The sequence below is a fragment of the Lytechinus pictus genome, chromosome 10 (genome assembly GCF_037042905.1).
Source record: "Lytechinus pictus isolate F3 Inbred chromosome 10, Lp3.0, whole genome shotgun sequence".
Lineage (NCBI taxonomy): Eukaryota > Metazoa > Echinodermata > Echinoidea > Temnopleuroida > Toxopneustidae > Lytechinus > Lytechinus pictus.
Window position 1 is genome coordinate 33953502 of NC_087254.1, and position 22942 is coordinate 33976443.

Genomic DNA, 22942 nt, shown 5'->3' on the forward strand with positions numbered 1-22942 from the left:
TATATTTAAAAAATTCTACTCGTGCTTCGCATTTGCAGTAGCAATTAGATATACGAATCTTGCCCATGATCAAAACATTACTCTTTTTCGTTATCTTTCCCTCTCTTTCTTTTCTCCCTTTTCCCCATTTTCAAATTTCCCTTCCCCAATGCATGCGCTGAAATATGACGTGAAAGACATGAACACAATCGTTGTACACGCAAAAAATGTGTATGATGGGAATGTCAGGAGGCCGAGCTGAGCGAGCGTGGCCACTGTCCATCGCATCGCGCAATGCATGCAGCATGAATACCGTAATTTCAATCAATCCTCTCCATAGTTCAGCCAATGAACTAATCTTGTCGCACGTGGAAATTTGTAGCCAAAATTTTGACAGAAACATCTCCAGTACGTTTTCGTGAACCTAAAAAAAAACTAGAGTAACATGTGAACTACAGGTTAGAGGGACAGCATAAGGGTAAGTCAGTCCCCATGTTTTTTTTTTAACTCTCTAACCAATCTAACGCAACGTTATGGTCGCCTGCGCTCCTCGCAGAACTCGCCGCCGGGGGAGAAACTCGACGGAAGTCATGCTATAACAATAACCGACGAGCATATACGGAATTAGCAGACTACGCTCGCAGGGATATTTCGGTTTGCTAAAAGTGGAACGGAATAGCGATCGACGAACAGGGGGAAAAAATCAGTCGTGGACGAAAGTGGGCGCTATATCGGTGCGCATAAATTCAGCTAATTGTCAGTGAATTCAGCCGAGGAAATTGATTTTATTTCTCAGAGTTTATTTAAAATTTTGATATTTCCAAGATGAAATTTTGTCACTTTCACATTGATTTATTATCAGCAATTGTTATTCAACAAAAAAGATTCATTCAACTGGAATTTTTGTATCCTTTACCAACACTATCCACGAGCTTTAAGTACGAAATTGAAGGGCAGTAAATCCTGCAGGCTGCATAATTCAATTGTAGGGAAAGGTCGGGATGTAGATTTAACTTGATTGCAAAACCATTAGTGAGAGGACTTTACATCTTATTTACAGTATATGTTTTTTTAATTGCCAATCATTAAATCCAAGTTAAGCTGCATTTTAAAGAAGGGAAATGCAAATATCATAAATATGTAAATTGAGTTTTAAATCCTTCTCCTTACCATCTTTAACTTTCTTATTGCTTCAACAATATTTTGTCTATTTCTCAGGATTCGCTCAAATATTGCATAGGGATTGGAGAGATCTTTTATAAGTCCTTGGTGTTTTTGTTGCAATATATTTATAAAAAGAACATCTGAACACCCCAAAAATCCAGACTTGATTTGATTTATTTATTTACAAACAATATTCACATATTTACAGGTTATGAAACAAATTGCATAACAGTTACACACGTATAAAAATACCATGGTAAATAGGACCAGAAAATAGCACAAGTGCTAATCGAGCCTGGCCCCATGACTTCCAATGATAATTTTTTTTTAATGAAAAAATATATGTACACCTGTATAGTTGCATGGGGGAAGGGGAGGGGGGGGGGGCTATATGTTATGCAATGTGACCCAGGTATGAAAAGGTATATTAATACTCAATCATATCTCTTTATGTATAATGTTTGTTAGAACTGCATAAAAATCTGCCAAAGTAAACTTAATTTTCCATGGACGTTATTTTAAGAAATTTCGTTTTAACTGTGTTACATGTAACTTTGATTTTTTTTTCTTCAATATTTCTACCTTAAAAGACATAAAAGTCTAAGCAATTCCATTATAAGGAACAATCTTCTTTCAGTTATTTGTGAATAAAAAACTCAGTGAAATGAAGATGGAATTTTTTAGCAGAAGGGCTATCTTAATTTATATGTTGGAACATCTAGTTTAGCAATTTTATTCAGGCATCAAGTTGTATAGATAATGCGTTAATTGTACATGGAAAGAATGACATCAAACTGATAGTCCTTTACTAGCTACCCCACACAAAAAGATTTAGGACTGTTTTCATTTGAGTGGAAAGAAAGTCAATCTTGAATAGCATGATAGGGCCTTCTGTAAGAAGCAATAAAAGCAAAAAAGCCAGGGAACTTGGATAAGGACAGTAGTAAATTATTGAAGAAATAAAAATCGTACACAATACCAAACACTATTAAAAGTCTGCTTGTTGTAATTGTGTTTGTGGAAGGCATTATCCTCTGGAATGAATATTTAATGATTTATAGATAATGAACCTTACAAACAAGACAATACAGAGTTTCTAAGGTCTACAGTAGCTTCTGTTTGACTTGTGAACCAAAATCCAAATAATGCTGAGACCTACTGTGTTAAATATTGATAGGATGACCAAATGGACTGTTTACATGTTATGTAATGTTGTCTGACCATGACTTCTAGACTCTAGTACTTGTTTATGTTTTTTTCAGTTCAATAAGCTGCAGAGAACCTTATTTGTAAGACATAATGTAAATCTGGAGATACAGTTGTGACAATTTGAGTAGTAATTGATTTTCTTTACCTGTGTCTTATTCACTACCGTACATGTATTTGATTTAAATTTATGGTCTTGTTTTTTTGCAGTTTGCTGTTTTTGTTTGTTTGGATAATTTAGTTTGCATTATTAATATTATGAGTAAAATTTCCGAACCAGAGACTTTCGGGGATAAGTTCTCAAAATTAAGTGAGTTGCAAATGAGGCTCGTGATTCAAAATAGCTTGCTCAGCATTTATTGCTCAGTTATTTATTTATTTTTTTAAATCATACTGCCAAATTACTACAACCTTGAAAAAATCCTCGTGAAATTTCTTTAAATGATTATTTGACAAGTATTCAATATAATGTTACATGAAGTGGGGTAGTCACTGAAAGCTAAGCTGCTTGTCAAGAGAGACTCCTGTTACAAATGATTGATTAATTGATTTTATTCATCAAGAATATCACAGGTGATTACAATGAAATTGAAGAATACCTTGACAGGATAGCACATGAAAGCCGAAAGGCTTATTTCCAGTGGGGTCCAATTGTTAGTATAAAACATTAAACATACATTACTATGACAAGTACTGGAATATGGTAAAAAAAATACACATCCATCAGTCAAATAAATTGCAAATACCGGAAGCAAACAATAATCTTCAAAATATAAAACAAGAATTATATTTTATCATACCCTACATTATTTACTAAGAAACAACTGTACAAAATGTATGATGTTTACTGGTAATACTGTTCTCGAGTAGATTCCAGTTTTAGGTGCTTCTTTAATGCACTCTTAAAGTGAGGAAAATTTTTAACTGCTTTTACTTGATTAGGAAGAGCATTCCAAAATTGGATGCCATTACAAGAAAACAAAAACAATGTTTCTTGTAATATAAATGGTACACATCAAAACTGTACGAATTATTATATTATAACAAAAGCAAACAAAGAAGAAGAAAATGAGGTTTTACGAAAACTTTGTGTAGTAAAAGTAAATATAAGTGAACTATATAAGCTGGCAATTACATTACATTTTATCTAACAGATATTTTTTGTATTTTTTCTTTTTTCTCTTAACATGCATTGTGATGTACATGTATGGTGCTAAACTCATCCTCCAGAATATTGGTGACATTTGTCTCAGTATATAATATAACCGATAAATATATTATTAAAATGTTGATATCCTCTATATATCACTAAGCATAATTTTATTTTTTACAGCTATGTAACTGCTACGTTTGTGATAGAGGCTATGGCTGCAGCCAATGGGATCATCAAGTACCGCAGGAAGGACAAGAAAAGAGAGGTTAGACAAATTCTTGTTCAGAAAATAAGGTTTTGTGGAATATCCATATCTAGGAGTGAATTGTAACTAGAACTGCTAAAAAATGAAGAAGGGTAACATAAGTAGTAGTAGTTAGTAGTAGTAGTAGTAGTAGTAGTAGTAGTAGTACTACTACTACTACCAGTAGTAGTAGCAGCAGCAGCAGCAGTAGTAGTATTAGTAGTAGTAGTAGTAGTAGAAGTACCAGTAGTAGTAGTAGTAGTAGTAGTAGTTGTTGTTGTACTAGAAGTAGTAGTAGTAGTAGTAGTTGTTGTTGTACTAGAAGTAGTAGTAGTAGTAGTAGTAGTAGTAGTAGTAGTAGTAGTAGTAGTAGTAGTAGTAGTAGTAGTAGTAGCAGTAGCAGTAGCAGTAGCAGTAGTAGTAGTAGTAGTAGCAGCAGCAGCAGTAGTAGTTTAGTAGTATTAGTAGTATTGTTTTTTTTCTGTTATGACAATAATGATAATTGCTATGAAATTCCATATTTTGAAATAATTAATCTTGTACTTAAATATCTTAACTTGTTTTGGGCATAAAAAGGATTATAAACCTCGGCCGTATAAGGTAAGTCCTCAATATAAATTCCAAGGTGCATGCTTTACTTAGGGCTCCATACTTTTCAGGGAAACTAAAATTGGCTTTATTCATTTTAACTCTTTGTTTAATATAAGAAAATAATGATATGTGTTCTATCTCAAATTTACCTGGTGGGTGTTTCATAAAGCTGTTCGTAAGTTGAAAGCGACTTTGAGAACAACTGGTGATCCTTTCTTATGCGCTAAATAATCACCAACATATATTGGTGAATATCATTTACCACAATAAAGGATCACCAGTCGTTCTTAAAGTCGCTCTTAACTTATGAACAACTTTATGAAACGGGCCCCGGTAATAGATACATGTATCATTTGTAAAGTTTAGTTTTAGAGTCTCATCTTTCATCTGACACAACTTGTATGACTCCTCAATTACGCATGAGTGAGTAAAACAATTTAAAGAAAGGATAGAAAAAATATTTTGCTGACGGTACATGTATCTGAATATCAAAGAAAAGCACATATCGCAAAAATTTAATATCGTTAGATTATAGATACCTCAATCAAAGAAAAAAAACCCAAAGAGTAACCAATTTCTGTTTTCTTAAATGATGCTTGCATTTTCATAATTTAAGAACATGGTTAACAAAAAGACTATGCAGGTTTGATTGCAGTAGAAACATCTTTAAAAGTGTCTTATAATCTCAATCTGATTTCATGCTGAAAATATCCCTGGAACCTCAGAAAAAGTTCTCATATTAAATTTAAAAAAGATCGCCTTTACTTCTTCAGAGACCTTGAGAAAGGGGTGGGGGTGGATGCTTTCACAGGTGGCATAATACTGATAATTTTTGTCCAGGGTAGAATACAAGAAAAAAGAGGAAATATATCATTACTTTTTTTTTTATTATGTGTGATGATGTAGATGGGCTGAGCACTGGTATACAGATGGGAAGGGGGGGGGGGACTTTGGCGCCATGGATCACCTCTAAGTAAAACAACGGGGAAAAGAAAAAGGAAAGGAAAGAAAAAAGGTTGAAATATATTTTCTGAATATGATGTCAAAATCTATTTAAAAAAAAATTAATTAAAAAGGTAACAATGTTTGCTCATTTGCTTTGCACGCTCTCAGATTTTTTAAACTTTTGCCCCATATGCCATGTCGTACTCCCACAAAATTTTTCGGCTCATTGTTGCTACTGCTGCTAAGGTAGAGGGTATTTTGGATATCAAATATTTACTAACGTTTCCCACAATTCTCTCTGCATTGGGTATTAATGCAAGGTGCCATTGATGGTGGTGGAAAATTAAGTTGTTTTTTTCTTTGCTTGATTGTATTATATATTTTCAATTCAAAACTGGGGGTACTTGGTTCATTCATACTGTTTATTTACTATTAAAGCTAATTCACATTCTTGAAAAAATAATTGAAAATATAAGAGCTTGATTTTTTTTCCTCTACTGGATATGGACATAGTCCCAATGATTGAGAAGTTGCTTGTATAATGTGAAACATAAGTACATTATAATTTTCCTTTGTTATTTTTTATCGTTAAATGTTTAATCATGTGGAATTATGATTTTTTTTTCAGGTCTTTTTCAGTGATCCATCAAAATATGTTTATTATTGGGCCTGTTTTCTCCTAACTTTTTTTTTCTTCACATTTTCATTTGTTCTTGTACATGCACATGAAGATGCATGTGCTGACTGCATCTCTACACACACATACATATAACATGTAACTTAACTGCTATCATAGTTTTGGTAATAAATAACATTTTTCTTTATCAAAATTGAACCCATAAAACTACATATGTCACAGCTTTGTTTTGATTATCAATTACACTCTGAGGAAAATATTCAGTTCTTTATTAATGTCTACTCCATTTGGCTTTCCTTTGTCACATCACAAAAAAGTGAAATTGAATTTTAACATTGCTGCATTTGAATGCTTTTTGTTTTCAGACCTAAATTTTGGGATGTTTTTTTTTCTTTACAAAACAACAGTACGTTTATTATATACGTACAAAGCATAGTAGAAGACTTGATAATTTGTTAGAAAAATTACTGTTTTTGAGCTCTCAAGTCATATTTATGTACGTGCAGCTAAGGTTGATTAATGTACATTTTTTTTATTGTTGAAAGCAGTTAAAGTAATTACTGAATGCATTCTGAAATTGCAAGTTCTAATGAGTATTGTTCTGAGGGTAAAGGTAATATCTGACTGAATTTATACTAATCCAACCTATACATCATAACATACTTTCAGAACTTTGTTCACCTATTGATGTAACGTACATTTATTTATTTTTCCGTAGACTATATATATTTTTTTTATTTCAAATTTTAAACACATTGTAATCACTGACTTAACATGACTTCTTTGCCCTTTATCTGACAACTTTCTTTCTTTTTGATTGGCTATGAAGAACATGTATCTGACTGTTGCTATGGCAACTCAGAACAACTTTAACATGAACTCGTGCTGATAACTTTCATTAAACATTCCACTGGTATTCTCTGATATGCAACATCCATCATCTGCCTCTAATATTTTATCCTAGTTTGAAGAGGAGTTGTTTCAATAAGCAGTTTAGTACTAACAAAATAATTCAAACGTAGAACAGAAACACTTCAAAGTAATTAATAATAATATGCATGCAGTTCATTAGTTTTTCGTAGTATTGTACATGTAGTTCAGCAACTAGCAAGTTCTGTGCAACCAAAATGCAATCCAGTGAAAGTTATGACTTTTAAAAACCTACATTTAGGCTATGAAAAACACATTATGTAGCTGAAATATTAGGTTCATTTTTTCTTGTGCAAAAAGAAATGAATAGGGGGGGGGGCATTCACATCTTTATAAGTGCACATACATGCAAAAAAAAGAAACAGGTAGAAATTGTACTCAGACTTTTTACTTGTGCGGTGAGGAGAGAGAGAAAAAAAGACACAGGAAATATATGTTTCTTTTACTTGTGATTACTTTCATATTGGTCAGGATTTTCTTGAAATGGGCTTGTTTTATCGGGTTTACATTCTAAATATCAAGGATTAAAATGAATAGAGATCGGCTGTGAAAAGTGACCAGCCAAATATTGGATTTATTTGTAATCCGAAGGATAAATTTATGAATCTCAAAAGATTTGAATTCAAATCTTTTAGCATTAAATTTAGATCCAAACGGTTTAAATCTAAATCCAATTTCTGGCTGGACCGGCTTGTCACTATTCACAGCCGATCTGGGGCCCCGTAACACAAAGCTTTAATAGCAATCATTGTGGAACATTTCTATTACGATTGATAGCATTTACTACAATTTACAATTAATCATGAAAATCAAAGCATATGATTTGTCACTAACCTTTGTGTTATGGGCCCCTGGATTTATTTTAAATCCTTTAAATTAAGAGTGTACACTTGAATGGAGATAGCATCAGGATAATACCTCACAAATCGAAAATAAATATCCAGGTGTTTACTGTGATATACTCTGACTCCCCCCTTCCAGGAAACAAATAGGGATATAGACAATATACTGGTACGTAAAGTAAATGATTTTTTAAAGGAGAATGAAACCCTTGAAACCAGCTGAATCCATATAAACGAGAAAAATCAAAGAAACATATTGTTGAAAGTTTGAGGAAGATTGAATGAATAATAAGAAAGTTATGAACACCTCACCTTGTGATAGACTCTATAAAAATGAGAATATAAGTGAAATAAGTACTAAAGTAATGAGGGAGTTGTACGTGTGTGACATCACAGATCTTGGTTGCATTGCCAATGGGAGGATCTACATGGCATTAGTGATCTCAATTTTCAAATGCTCATAACTTTCTTATTATTCATTCAATCTTCCTCAAACTTTCAACAAAATATTTCTTTGATTTTTCTCTTTGATATGGATTCAGCTGGTTTCAAGGGTTTCATTCTCCTTTAACAAGACAAGATAAAATTAAACTTCTATCTGATATGTTTAATATGTTATTGGTGAAAATTAATCAAGAGCTGCCAATAAGTAGGATTTATCCTATTTAATAGGATTTCTAAGGGAAGAGTTACGTTAAACAAGATTTTCCCCCTAGAAATAGGATTTTTCAAACTTGTAAGAAAGATATTTTTGGTATGTTTTTTTCTTCAAAATTTTGAAGAAAATAGGGTTTTAGGCTTGGAAGTAGGATAAAAAGAAAGTTTCACAATTAAGATTGACAGCTGTGTTAGTCCTCTCTATCAGTAATGCTGTAAATGCAATCCATGCAGATTCTATTTCTTCATTTTAACACACTAATTTCAAATAACAGTCAAATAACAAACTAAACTAGAATGAATGGAAATAAGATTATCTCAAAAAAACAGGATGGGCCATTAGAAGTACGACCACCAACATCATCATCATCATCGTCTACAACAATCCCCAAATCAGACTCAAAGTCACTTCCTGGATCTAGTTCAAAGCTACCAATTATCACAAAGGTACTTCATAGTTTCAATCTACCTGCATTTCCAGTGAAAGTGCATTGACCTTTTGAATCGGTATTGATAAGATGCTGAAAGCACTGGTGAAAAGGGCATTGACCCAATGAAAACATGCTTTAAGTAGCCTACATGTACATTTTACTCAGTATTCAATGAAACATGTTGTACAATGTTAATGCAAAGAACATTTAATCACCAAAGTCATTTAAGTTTATGATCATATCAGTAGAATTATGAACTGTTTATTTAGCAGAGGGATATTAATCTGTTGGAAGTCAACTTCCTTTTCAGCTTCTGGCCATTATCAGTTGACCATTCTAAATCCCTGACCTGAGATAAGGACAAATACTAAAATAGATTTACAGGAAAAAAGATCAATTGTACAATTAAAAACTGACCCAAGAAAAGTACTGTATGCTATCATATGCATTCATATCTAGTGAATATTTTTTATATATTGAAATAAATGAGTAATGAAATATATTTATTTCATAGTAATGTGCTATTTGCATGTAGTTATAGATTTACAAGACCAAATGTAGTCATAGTTTGATAGGTTAAAATTACATACGTGTAGATTATAACCCCTGGGGGCCAGTCAAATATATTGCTGTACACATGCGTGACCAAAAAAAAATGTGTTTAAAGGGGTGTATTTTCAGTTTTGGACGCGGGCCGTGCATGCACTCACTATGGGTATCAAAAACACAGATTTTCAAGAAAATGGGTGGTTTTGAATGACTGGTCAATGGTCGATCGCGGGGTCAAGCGTATTTAGGGTATTTTTTTTTCCAAAGCTTTTTTTTAAAGACTAGCCAAACATGTTTAGGGTATGTTTTTTCCCCAAGGTCATGTTTTGGCGACAACTCGTTTAGGGCCAAATTGTGTAAATAAAGCCAGCGAAAAACTTGTTTAGGGGGATATTTTGCACACAGAGAAAAAACTCGTTTAGGGGGTATTTGGAAATAATTTGGTCACGCATGTGTACAGCAATACATTTGACTTGCCCCACCCCCCCCCCCCCCGGAGTATAACAAGCAGTACTGAGCGCACAGAAACGTTCTTAGCGCTAACAATGTTCTAACAGAGGCCCTGTTACAACCGGTAGGCTACGGTAGCAGCGATGCCTAATGTTACAACAATGCATTACTTACACATTGAAATAAATGTTTAGAATTCACAATCTGAAAAATGTGACTGGGCTTACTGTTAGCGCTCTGTTAGGCTAACAGCGTTTCTGTGCGGCCGGCACAGGTAATTACATTCTCAGATAATTTGAACCGACATATTAACTGGTTGAAATACATGTATGAATCTACCGACTATTGGTTAAATCGAAATTGCATGCAAAATGAATTACACAACAAAAATGCTATTTACTATATGAACCTGACAGTACTTGTTTCAACTGTTTAAACAACAGTTCATATATTAAACAGCATTGTAAACATTTAAACAGCATTTTTACTGTGTAGGATTTATTTTTTAACCAACAGTTTGTCAGTTTTTATTTAATTAATCCAACTTTTTGGTCAGTTAAAAAAAATATGAGAGTGTATAGTCCTATCATAGATTGAAAGAATTGTTGATTTGACAAGCTCTGTTGATAAGGTGTAGTTTCTCTGCATTTCTTTTTTGAAAGCTATTAGTAGGATGCTTCAGATACTTCATAAAAAGAATGAAAAGGCAGAGCAACACTTACAAATAATGAAACAAAAATCAAAAGAAGAAATTAATTGAATTATCTAAAAGAATAGCAAACCTCGAATAGATAAGGTTTTTTAGTTTCATTCTCAACTACAGTATTAAATGCATGCCTATCAAATTTGCAATTAGTACTGATTGTGTGCCTAATGATTTGAATGTTATAGTTAATCAGATACGATAATAAATGGCAATTAATAATTAATCACATTTATCACTAAAAATTGTTACACTTATAATTACATGTATGTGTCAATGCTAGGAGGAAACCGTATCTCAGCAAGTATCAGAATAGTGAGAAAAAACCACTACAATAATGAAACCATGGCTTTAATTACACTGGCTTGCTGTAGTCTCCCTTTTTAGAGAGCCAAGTTATAGTGGGATTTAGACCCTTAATTTAACTTAATGACTATACTGCTAACGAGTTGACTACTAAATTCTGTAATTGCCCAAGTTATTAAACATAGATTTCCTTTTCCAGTCATTAACAAATTAACATGTTAACTACTAAATTCTGCATATCTGTAGCTTACAGATCAAGTCCAACAGAAAACAAATTTAGATTCGAATAAAAAGAGACAACTTAAACAAGCATAATGTTGAATTTTGTTTCACTTATTAAAAAAATAATAATGAAAAGTTTTGTGACAAATAATTGAAACTTATTTTATGTCACAAAACGGTGACAGGTACATGGAAAACACAATGTTGTAACAAATAAGAGGGCTGATTTTGTCACTGACTCGCTTTTTCTTTTGTATTTTGAATATGAAATGTAGAATAGTTTAATTTTTGCAGATTTTACAGTAAGGAAACATCTTCAAAAATCATAAGAGATTGCATCTATGACAATCCCTGATAGTTAAGGGGGAGTTTAACCTTTAAAATGAAAAATTCAGATATGTTATGATTGACATCTCTCAGAACTATAATGAGTAATGATATTGGTTCCCTCATTTGACTATTGACCAGAATGTGATATAGGTGTTTTGTGAAATTCAGCAGAAGTTATACTGTCATAACTTTCTTATTTGAAATCTGATTTTGATTACATTTCGGCCATATTACTTTTTCCATTCAAATAAAATTCTTGCTGGGGTGAATTTGCCCTTTGAAATATATTTTCTACACTAGAACAACATTTGGTTTTCTCAAAGGACTGCAAAATCAGGTGATTTTTTATAATATGGATATTCATAATACTGCATATATTAGCTTTGTCCTTTGTTTTTAAAGCTTGATGAGATGAATTCAACAGGCCCCTGTAACAGTGATATGATAATGATCATGAGTGCTCTTCATTTTGTATATGTTTGCTTTGTTTTATAAAGCTTGATGAGACAAGTTCAACAAGCACCTTTATCAGTGATCCATATATACCTGATACTGAGAATGATTTTAGATATGTTTGCTGTGTTCTTTGTTTTAAAGCTCGATGAGACGAGTTCGACAAGCACTTTTATCAGTGATCCATATATACCTAATACTGAGAATGATTTTAGATATGTTTGCTGTGTTCTTTGTTTTAAAGCTCGATGAGACGAGTTCGACAAGCTCCTCCAGCAGTGATCCATATATACCTGATACTGAGAATGATGAAAAGGAAAGATTACTCACTGGGAACACCATCAATTACTCATCAGGTAAATACAGCCAGGACAACTACCTTTAATTCTCACATTTAATAATCCTTATGCCCTTCAACATTGTGACGTCACTCCTGCACGTAAAGGCCACCGCACACCTTACGACTGTTCGCGATCCGATTTTGGAACAAATCGCATTTTGCTAATTTTCTGAAAAAGTGAATGGAACATATCATTTTATTTGAGGTTAAAATTAATTGAAAGAATACTAATATAACCATTTTGAAAGATTACAAGCCTTTATTTTAGAGTAAAGGCCAAATTAGTTTCAAATCGTAGGCAATCGTACGACTGCTATGACGTCATTACGACTAGATATTAAATTCGCTTTTATTCTAAGAAGGATGATAGCACAGTCACAGATTTGAACACAGGTATTTGTACGATGATTTAGAACATTACACAGTAAGATATTCCAAGTCTCAATATTAGCATCAAATTCTACTACATTTTATTCTGAAATCGGGTCGCAGACCAATCGTAAGGTGTGCTGTCGCCTTAAGTTATAAGAGACTGGTCGACAACAGTGCCCTCGACACCATGCACCATTCACAGTATTTCTCTCCTATTTTTAGTGATTACAAACCACTAAACATTACAATTTTCCAGGGATCTCACTGATAATAAATAAAGAAACCCAATAATGATGATGATGATAATGATGATGACGATGATAGGTCCGGTTCCATGATATTTGCTCTGCTGACAGATCCACTGACCAACTTTCACCCTAGATTTAACACTGCCCTATCCTCAACCCAGCCCTAAGCCTAACATAAAACCTCATTGCAACCGTAACCCTAACCCTGTATCTTACACAAAATAAAGCCCGGAGCAATTGGAACAGATGCCGTGTCACTGATAGTAACATTTATGTTATAATTTGTGTTTCTAAGCACTTTAAATTGTAATTATTATTACCCCGGTCATCAGATCCTTTTATTACCACACACAATGTATGCACTAATATTACTGCTTATACTTCCATATACTTATGGTTCCTCCTTCAGTAAAAATATGAATTTAATTTCTATATTCTTACTTTTTGTGTTTGCTTTGATGGAAGAACTTGTCAACCCACAAGTTTAGGCTCCTCATGAATATTAATGGCCCTTGGCAGGGCATGTATCGTGAAATGCTCAAACTCCTGTTCAGATTTAAATGTCACAGTGTTTGACGACAGTGGTAGATGCTCCTGAAAGTTTAAAGAAGAAAAGTTGAACCCATGTTTTATGCATTTATGATGTGTTGCTTTGTCAGAGCATAAATCAATTTCTGACATGCTCTGTTATCTTTCTTTTAATTTTTTTTTTAAAACTTAACAATAGAATTACTTTGTGACAACTCTGTCCTCTCTTATTATATCCTTGGTTAAAATTTCATAGAACAAATGTTTTATCAGTACAGAGGTTTTTCCATTATTTTCTTTGTCTAGATTATTTCACTTTAAGACTGTAGTCTGTACATTGAGTCTGCCATGATGTTGATTTAAATGCTTAAAATGGTTTTACCAGAGTTACTTTTTACCAACATTTAAAATGTAATTGAAAAAGAATTGGCAGATTCCTACAGAAATAGATCAACTTCATTGTGAATTAAATTAGAAGCAAAATGTTTCAATTGAAGTCATTACAATAATTATATAATTGAGAATGATAGAAAGATAGTAGTCCGAAAGTAATTTCGTGTTTGCAAATCTGCTAATCCTCATTTTTATGACTTTCTGTGTTCTAGTTAGAGCCGCAAAAAAGCATGCTGATTATTTTGAGATTACGGAACTGGTTGATATGGGTCAGATGGCTTCTATGTTCTTCAACAAAGGTCGGTACATGTATATCTGTCTGCAATCAATTCTCCTCAGGAAGTGGAGAATGTTTCTATGATATTATGATTTATTGATTTTATTTGTCAAGAATATAATATTAATAATAATAGGCATTTATATTATGTCATCTATCTAAAAATAATTTATTGTGATGCGCATTGTAATATTATTTCATATTTTCATGATTTCATAATATCACAAGTTATATGAGATACAATAATTGAAAAGAATACCTTGACAGGATAACCCATGAAAGCTGAAAGGCTTATTTCCAATGGGGTCCTATTGATAGTATAAAACATTGATATTTTAATAACAAAATGTATGTACTATGGCAAGTTCTAGAAAATGAAAAAGGCATATCCATCAATCAAATAATTTGCAAAAACCTGAAGCAAACAATTATCTACTTTATATGAAACAAGATTATATTTTAACATACCCTATATTATTTACAATACTAGAAACCAATTGTACAAAATGTGTGCTTTGTACTGGTAATACATGTGACATGTTTGAAATATTTCTGCAGGAAGAAAAGCTGTTTAAGAACTTCTTGTAAGCTTTTACGAAGTGGCAAAATTAAAAAAAATTTGTTAGCATTCACCGCTCAGTTAGGTAGCTCCTTAACAAAAGAAACTTGATTTGATAGAATGAATGTTGCAGTTTATGTATTTGATTGAAGAGTGTTTTTCTGTACTTTGACCTGTTTATCTTCCTTCATGTGAATTGTTTACAGAAACAATGATTGCATCTTCAATATTACTAGTTATGTATGGAACAAAAGAAAGTCAATCCTGTCATGTTTGATCATGATATAAATGTGTGGGTGTAGATCTCTTTTTGAATAAGACACTTTTTATTTGTAAACTGTTATTGAATACCATGTTTCAGTTCCTCTGCATCCATTAATTTGTATGCAAAATTCTTGGCTGGCCTCGGCTGTACAGCAATTCAATTGAAAAAAAAATAGATCCATTGACAATGTAAAGGTTATAGGGAGAGGGCACATATGTGATACATAAAAGAGGGGAAATGTTTGTGCTTGTGACCTTAAATTGAAATTCAGTAATAAGAAAGTCAGTGATAATTTCATCCCAGAGATGAAGTAATGTAGGGCTCCAGTAACTGTTTCCATTGCTTTAGCTTTCAGAATTATTAAACTGACTTTGATTGGAAAGAAGATTGCGAGTGAGAAGAATACAAAAGCCTTGTCCAGCAAGTATTCTGGTTTGGTGAATATTTTCATTAGTGTGGCTTAATAGGAATTTGCTGTGTGGGAAATGGATTCATGGGAGACATGCACAAAGATGAAGAGAGTGACCCTGGGGCTTGCAAGAGATTTTGTGTGTGGAAAGTTTGAAGAAGGACAAAAAGTTTTGTGACGAATTGGAAACTATGAGAGAGATTTCTTACATATGGGTCAGGATGCGTGAGAGTGGAGGGTGCAGGCAGGGCAGCTGTGACAGCGAGGGCAAGATTTGGATGGGTGAAGTCTAGGAAATGCAGAGAATCGTTTTATTGGACAAATTTCCTATCAAGATGAAAGGATTGGTTTATAGGAGTTGCGTGAGATCGGCGATATAACAAGTATGGTAGCGAAACAAGAAGGGGATTTTTAGAAGGATTGGGAGAGCAGTGGTCAGAGCGATGTGTGATGTGAAACTGATGGACAGGAAGAAGACTGAGGTTTTGATGCAGATGGTGGGTTTGGAAGAGACTGTGGATCAAATCATAGCAAAGGCAAAGAACAATGGCGTGGACATGTGTTGATCGTGTTTTAAGAAGGGCACTTGAGTTTGAAGTGGCTGGTCAGAGGGGAAGGGGGCAACCGCAGAGGACATCGAAGAACAAGTGGTGGAGGAGAATAAGAGGGTTGTGTTGAGGGAGGAGGATGCAGTGAATAGAGTAAAGTAGAGGGAGATGGTGATTTCTGTGAGTGCAGGATGAATCCAGCCAACCCCAAAGTCAGGGACTAAACCGGATTTAAAACCTGGATGAATGAATTTGCCCATTTTGTCTCACCTGCATGGCAGAGTGTACTATAGGCGCCGCTTTTCCGACGGGGGCGGCAGTGGCTGTGGCGGCATCAACATCAAAATCTTAACCTAAGGTTAAGTTTTTGAAATGTCATCATAACTTAGAAAATATATGGACCTAGTTCATGAAACTTGGACATAAGGTTAATCAAGTATTACTAAACATCCTGTCTGAGTTTCAAGTCACATGACCAAGGTCAAAGGTCATTTAGGGTCAATGAACTTTGGCCAAGTTGGGGATATCTGTTGAATTACCATCGTAACTTTAGAAATTTAAGGATCTGATACATGAAACTTGGACATAAGAGTAATCAAGTATCACTGAACATACTGTGTGAGTTTCAGGTCACATGATCAAGTCAAAGGTCATTTAAGGTCAATGAACTTTGGCCAAGTTGTGGGGTATTTGTTGAATTACCATCATAACTTTGAAAGTTTATTGTTCTAGTTCATAAAACTTGGACATAAGAGTAATCAAGTATCACTAAACATCCTGTGCGAATTTCAGGTCACATGACCAAGGTCAAAGGTCAATTAACTTTGGCCATGTTGGAAGTATCTGTTGAATTACCAGCATAACTTTGAAAGTTTATGGATCTGATTCATGAAACTTGGCGATAAGAGTAATCAAGTATCACTGAACATCCTGTGCAAGTTTCAGGTCACATGATCAAGGTCAAAGGCCATTTAAGGTCAATGAACTTTGGCCATCATAACTTTGAAAGTTTATTGGTCTTGTACATAAAACTTGGACATAATAGTAATCAATTATCACTGAACATCCTGTTCGAATTTCAGGTCACATGACCGAGGTCAAAGGTCAGTAAACTATGATAGTGTGATTGATTCAGAAAATGTTCAACTACCTCGATTTAAAACATTCCTGCTCAATGTTTTTCAACTTCGTACTTTTTACCTTCACATTTTAAACTCACTTCATCGAGATCTTTTGCATTCATCCTTCAATTTCTTTTATCCCATACTCATAGATTTATACCATTTTTTCTCACATTGCTTTGATTTCCAGTGGGTCTGGTCCTATTCTACATATGCCTCATAGTATACCTATATGGAGACTTGGCTATCTATGCCGTAGCTGTTCCTAAGTCCCTCAGAGATATCACATGGTAATGTATAAGCCATTTTTTTTTAATTAGAAGTCAAATTTGACACATTTGCCATTACTGCATTGAAATCACATGAATATATATGTGTTGGAAGAATATCACTTTAAATCATTCAAAAGATGAAGATAAAACAACAAAAGGAATGTTTACGTTGAACACTTATAAATGTAACCATAAACTGAATGAAACTACTCACATTTATACATGTAAATAATCATCGCTTTCAGTGTGTTTCTTACTTTAAAAAGATTTGGATGATCCATGGCCCGGGTAAAATTTCAATTTTTTACTTATAAGAAATGTGTGTCAAGTTGTTATATATTTGATTTCCCCAAGTGTCATTAAAATTGATAAAATATAGATAATGAAAAGTTTTAATTCTGAAACTAAATTATAATTTGCAGAATATACGTCGTCTGATTGGATCAATTAGGGATGTAATTGTATTTTTTCCATGCACCTGGTTTGCAACAGATTTTGCAATGTAATTAATTTTGCATTTATTGTATCATACTTGTTACAGCTAGGGCAAAGATTTGATGAACTGTTCTAATCAAACATCTGGTTAGTTCTACCCAAGTTCTCAAAGATCATATCAATAACACATCTTATCACTTTGGTGCATGTGTTCCATATTCTACAAAACTCTTTGATCAAATGTCTTTCTAACTTTATTTATTTTCAGCACCTATGATGCTGATTCCCAAAATCTTAGTGACAATGATCCATGCTGGACTGGGGTCACAATAACAAGGATGAATGCTTACAGAATATACCTGGTAAAACTAACTATATTCTCTCTATCCTGAATTATCAACATATTGATGTGTGAAGCTACTTTTTTTTTAAAGCTAGTTGACGTAAATAGTGAAGCAAATATTATTTTACATATAATGCTAGTATGAGTAAGTTATTTTGTCCTACATCCATTTTTAATTGTATATATGGATAAAAGTTCATATTTATGATTTCAATTTTACTTTCATTATGTTGTAATGGTCATACAGGAATCACAATTTTATGGATTTAGAAAATAACACCACTGCTAAAATATCATCTAATACAGTAAATTAGAAAATATGAGAAAGTTGAGAATTAGCCATATCATAGGAGAAAAAAAAATTGAAAGATCTAAACTGTCGTAATTCATACATATAATATTGGAATCATTGTAGTTGCCCTGGAAGCAAGTGATTAGTTTGTAACTAATAAAGATAACTTTATAGTTTTGTTGTTTTTTATCTTTTCAGGCAATGTTTTCAGTATCCTTGGGAGTGTTTGTGTATTTCAATGTTCAGAAAACAAAATACCTTCAAATCTTCACCACTATAATGAGATGGCTAGGTAAATATATTGAATTTTATTAACATTTATTTATTGTAGAATTCATTGAAAACAGAAAAAGGCATAAATTGAAGCAAGTTACATGGAGAATAGAAAGAAGAGAGCTATTTGATGTGAATATATTTAGTATCAATTTGTTTTATCATATAGAATTTAATTAAAACAGAACAAAAGACAAAAATGAAGCAAATTGCATGGAGCATAGATTTACTTAATAAATGTAAGGTACCTTAATGGGCTGGTTTGTTTAGTGGAAGCTGTTATTGTGAAACGCACTCAGCATCTTTCCTTGAAAGATTCTGAAAGCCACTGTAATATTCTGCATGTGGTGCTATTGCTTAGCATTATCTTCGGGATAGAGATAGGGATAAGTTGTAAATAGATATGGCGGCCTGCACCAATCCGGACAATTAGAGGCAGATGAATTGGAGCAAGAAAATGGAGAATAGTTGTGCTCATATCGTCTTTCCATAGTTTGGTTTTGTTCAGTTGAGGTATGAAATTCAGTATCATATGCAAGTTTAATATTATGAATAGTTTAGACAGTATAGATAGTATTAGATTTGACCCATTTTAGATATTTATTCATTTTTCATTGCTGCACCGAGTCCTGATCGGAGCAGTGCTGTATGGACCCAATTTTCTTTATAACAAGAAAAAACAAAACTGTATTGACCCACCACTACAAATTTCCAGCAGAATTTATCTTAAGACATCACTTTGAGTTCGCTATACTTTGATAATATTGTAATTATTATTTAATCTATGATCTTCTACTTCAGCATTCCTGACGATGATCTTTTCATCCTTGATCTACATCAGCCGAGGAAAGAGTTCAGCGAAACCGGCTGCTACAGGAACCTTTGAGAGCATCCCAAACTTCTTTGGCGTCTGCGTGTATGCCTTCATGTGCCATCATTCATTACCTTCACTCATAACCCCCGTCAAACCCAAGAAACGCATCACGGCGTTCTTGTTCGGTGACTACGTCCTCATCCTCCTCTTCTACCTCTTCCTGTCCATCACGGCCATCTTCACCTTCGACAGCGGCGACATCAAAGACATCTACACCCTCAACTTCTTCAAGAGCAAGGTGCTGCCAGTCATCCCACTCTCCTACTTTGTCGCGCTCTTCCCCGTCTTCACGCTCAGCACCAACTTTCCGATCATCGGCATCACACTGCGCAACAACCTGATGGCGCTCTTCCTTCACGAGAATAGGTTATACCACTGGACGATCAAGCGGCTTTTGTTTCCGACCTTGGTGCTGGTGCCACCCATAGCGGTTGCCTTTGCCACCACGAACGTCACCTTGCTTGTAGGAATCACAGGGTCCTACGCAGGGGCTACAATCCAGTATCTTATACCTGTCTTCCTGGTTTATTATGCAAGGAAAAAGACTGAGAGAACAATGGGCAAACGGTGGGTTCTCCACCAGCACATGTCACTCTTCAGGCACAAGATCTGGCTTATTCTCATTATCATATGGGCTATTTTCTGCCTGGTCTTCGTTACGGTCGATCATGTTTTAGAAGGAATTCATTAGTATTTTGTAGCTCCCAGGTATCACGTTAATGAGAATTGGTACTTTTTACTGACTGTTAATTGTGTTTACAGTACTCATGAAAAGTGTATCTTTTTTTTTTTTTCAATCAAGTGAAATCATAGTAATGGAAATTATGTAACCAGTGCTGTGTAACGTAAAGACATGCAATTTGAACATATTTATATCAATTGTAGGGATACAAAAAATCATGTTCTAAAAATTATCAATCAATTGTAATATTGGTTTTGTCTCTTTATGATACATTTACATGGGACAGAATTGGAATATTTTAATAAGTTTCATGAAGTTTCATGAAACCAGAGCTTTAACATCTCAATTTTGTCACTTGCATTTTATTTTGTTTCACACATCTTCATCTTTGTCAAGAGTTTAAATCTAACCTTCGTGCCATGCAATATTCATTTTCTTTTTTTTTCTTTCTTGAGTCTATAAAAAAAACTAGTAATTTCTTTTGACAGGAATTGATGTCTAGAATCATTCTGGCAATTTTCATTTGTTTCATATCAACCTTGAAATAAGCATTTCCATTTGGCATTTTATGACATTAGTTTTAATGTTGAAAATGGAAATGGTATATTATTTGTTATACCTGTACCAATTTTATTTCTGTGCTATTGTTCATAGTATTGTTCTCACTGAGCAGGCCACAATTATTTTCTTGTACTGCCAATAATCGGGAAACAATACAAGATTTTCCTTCAAAGGTTGTTTCATATCTTGTATTGTTTGCGATGAAGATGATGGTAATTTATCTTAAATTGGAATGAATGAATAATGATTTTGTTTCAATATCATGAATGTTGTGAAACTGCTTCTGGTTGCGAACAAAATTAGGAGTGTTTTGCCTAGTTTACACTTCAAACTTAATATGTTGTTGGATATTCATGTGATAATGCCTTATATATGGATCAAAGTTGGCTACAATTATGAGTTAAGAAAATTATTTTTATTTGTAGATTATATTTGTATGTTTTTTCACATAATGGTAAATTTTTAGTGTAATCTTTTTTATTCATTTTGTATAACTATGTTAGTTCTAGTTGATTAGTTTTCATCAGGGTAGTATGCAATTCCACATCATATTGATAGACTTGACGGACATTACACACTGTATCAAGCTGGCTGCAATTTGAGGTACACACGAGTGTACAAACTATAAAATAATGATAATAGGCATTTATATAGCGCCATCTATCTAGAAATAATCTATTCCGAGGCGCACTGTTTATTATTATTACCCCGGATTTAGCTCGAGCTGCCTTTCAGCGCTCAGTGCATTCAAGGAATTAATCCTGCCGGGATTATAATCTTGTTTAGTGCTATTGTTATGTTGAAATATAAGTTAAAGGTAAAAACTTTACCACTGTATGTCTGTGTATGAATCCTAATCTTGCAAACTTTACAGTGTTATTCAGACTAAATGGAGTGTGAGAGGAATACTGTTTGTTCACTAGTTGCTATAATGTAGATAGATTTAGTACTGAATATAAAGCTTGTGTTTTGGGACTCGTTTTTTTTCTTCAATGCAATCACTGTATTTTTTTTTTTACATATTAGCTTTATCTGTTAGCACACAATGCAAAATGAGTACTATATTTCATTGCATTTTCTTTTCCATTTATCTTTTTTTAAGGGAATGTTTCTATCTTGAATATACCCTTACCGTTTTAAAGCTTGCCAGTTTAGTGTAGATTAATTGCCAAACCACAATCCTGACATTGTAGCACAAAATTGGCTTCACACTTTAAGTCATGTTTGGAAGACCAATTTACCAACAAATTTAAGCTTCGTTACCTTGATGAAAATCAAGTTTTTAACTGTCTGCTGTTAGTATGTGGTGAGAAGACATGATGTATCATTCTTCTTCAGACTCTACTGCAGATCTGGGGAGCATTACATGAAAGGACCTTTCGGAAGATTTTTTTCTGACAAGTCTGGTTTACCCGACAGTTATCATAGTAACAGTGCTTCTCAACCAACCAAGCAGCATCAAGGAAAGTTGTTAGATCTGACATGTCAGACAAAAAAATGTTGATTAAAAGCTCCCCAGGGCCCTGTAACATACAGCTTAGCAGTTGATCATAGGCCTGATATTTACAATTAATCATACACAATAATCAGTGTAATCAATCATAGAAATCAGCCTTACAGTTTGTTCATAATACAAGCATGCAAGTTGGGCCCATATTGTTACATCCCTCATATGCATTTATCCTCACGAGCTTGACCACAGTGTACTGGACACCATGTATAATCCTCACGAGCTTGACCACAGTGTACTGGACACCATGTATAATCCTCACGAGCTTGACCAGAGTGTACTGGACACAATGTGTTAATCCCCAGGGGGGGGGGTACTCGACCAAAAAAGTGGTAGGTTTGTGCCGCGGGTGCGACAAAAAACGGGCTTTCGAGCGGGCTTATTGTAAAAAGGAGGGTCCTCGGAACTATGAAAACGGGGGTCCTTGGAACGGGTTGTCTGCGTGTGAGTGCGTATGCATCCCTATGGAACGAGCATACGTGCATGCAGCTAGCCCAGCGGCACGGGCGGGGGGTGTGCTCGCGCAAAGGCGATGGTCGGACAGCGCTCTGCGGCCCCTTTTCACCAAAGTTGCAGCTCACTGTAGCGGATCAACGCGGCCGGAACGGCGTAACGGATATGCGAAGCTTTGGAACGGATTTCTTTCTTCTTTTTTCTCGATAAGAAGAAAATGCTATGCTTTGGAGCGGCTTTCTTTGTCCTTTTTCTCAATAAGATAAAAATGCTATGCCTTGGAACGGAAATTTGAGTGCAAAAATTAATGGGGGTTCCCTCCGCGGCACATTCCCACCACGCATTATATACTGTGTGCCCCCTAAAGGATTTTTATAATCATAAAAGCGACAGAA

General features: G+C 34.1%; 1 protein-coding gene across 5 annotated transcripts; it reads left to right on the forward strand.

The window, feature by feature from the left end:
- Positions 1-239: 239 nt before the first annotated feature.
- Positions 240-22851, forward strand: LOC129269526 (transmembrane protein 104-like). Of its 5 annotated transcripts, XM_064105904.1 has the most exons (10): positions 400-457; positions 3683-3767; positions 4323-4346; positions 8679-8795; positions 12037-12148; positions 13886-13972; positions 17043-17142; positions 17828-17921; positions 18393-18486; positions 19269-22851. In XM_064105904.1, exons 2-10 carry the CDS (start codon positions 3714-3716, stop codon positions 20030-20032), a joined length of 1446 nt encoding a protein of 481 aa, XP_063961974.1. In that variant the 5' UTR covers positions 400-457; positions 3683-3713; the 3' UTR covers positions 20033-22851. The 5 variants fall into 5 exon arrangements, with proteins under 5 accessions (XP_063961977.1, XP_063961974.1, XP_063961975.1 ...); XM_064105905.1 differs by lacking the exon at positions 4323-4346 and having other exon boundaries at positions 401-457; XM_064105906.1 differs by lacking the exon at positions 8679-8795 and having other exon boundaries at positions 404-457.
- The last annotated feature ends 91 nt before the right edge of the window (positions 22852-22942 follow it).

Coding starts and splice junctions, on each gene's coding strand:
- LOC129269526 (XM_064105904.1), top strand. CDS start 3,714: ATGGCTGCAGCCAATGGGATCATCAAGTACCGCAGGAAGGACAAGAAA. Junction 17,143..17,827: donor TCCCTCAGAGATATCACATG/GTAATGTATAAG, acceptor ATTTATTTTCAG/CACCTATGATGCTGATTCCC. Junction 17,922..18,392: donor ATGCTTACAGAATATACCTG/GTAAAACTAACT, acceptor TTATCTTTTCAG/GCAATGTTTTCAGTATCCTT.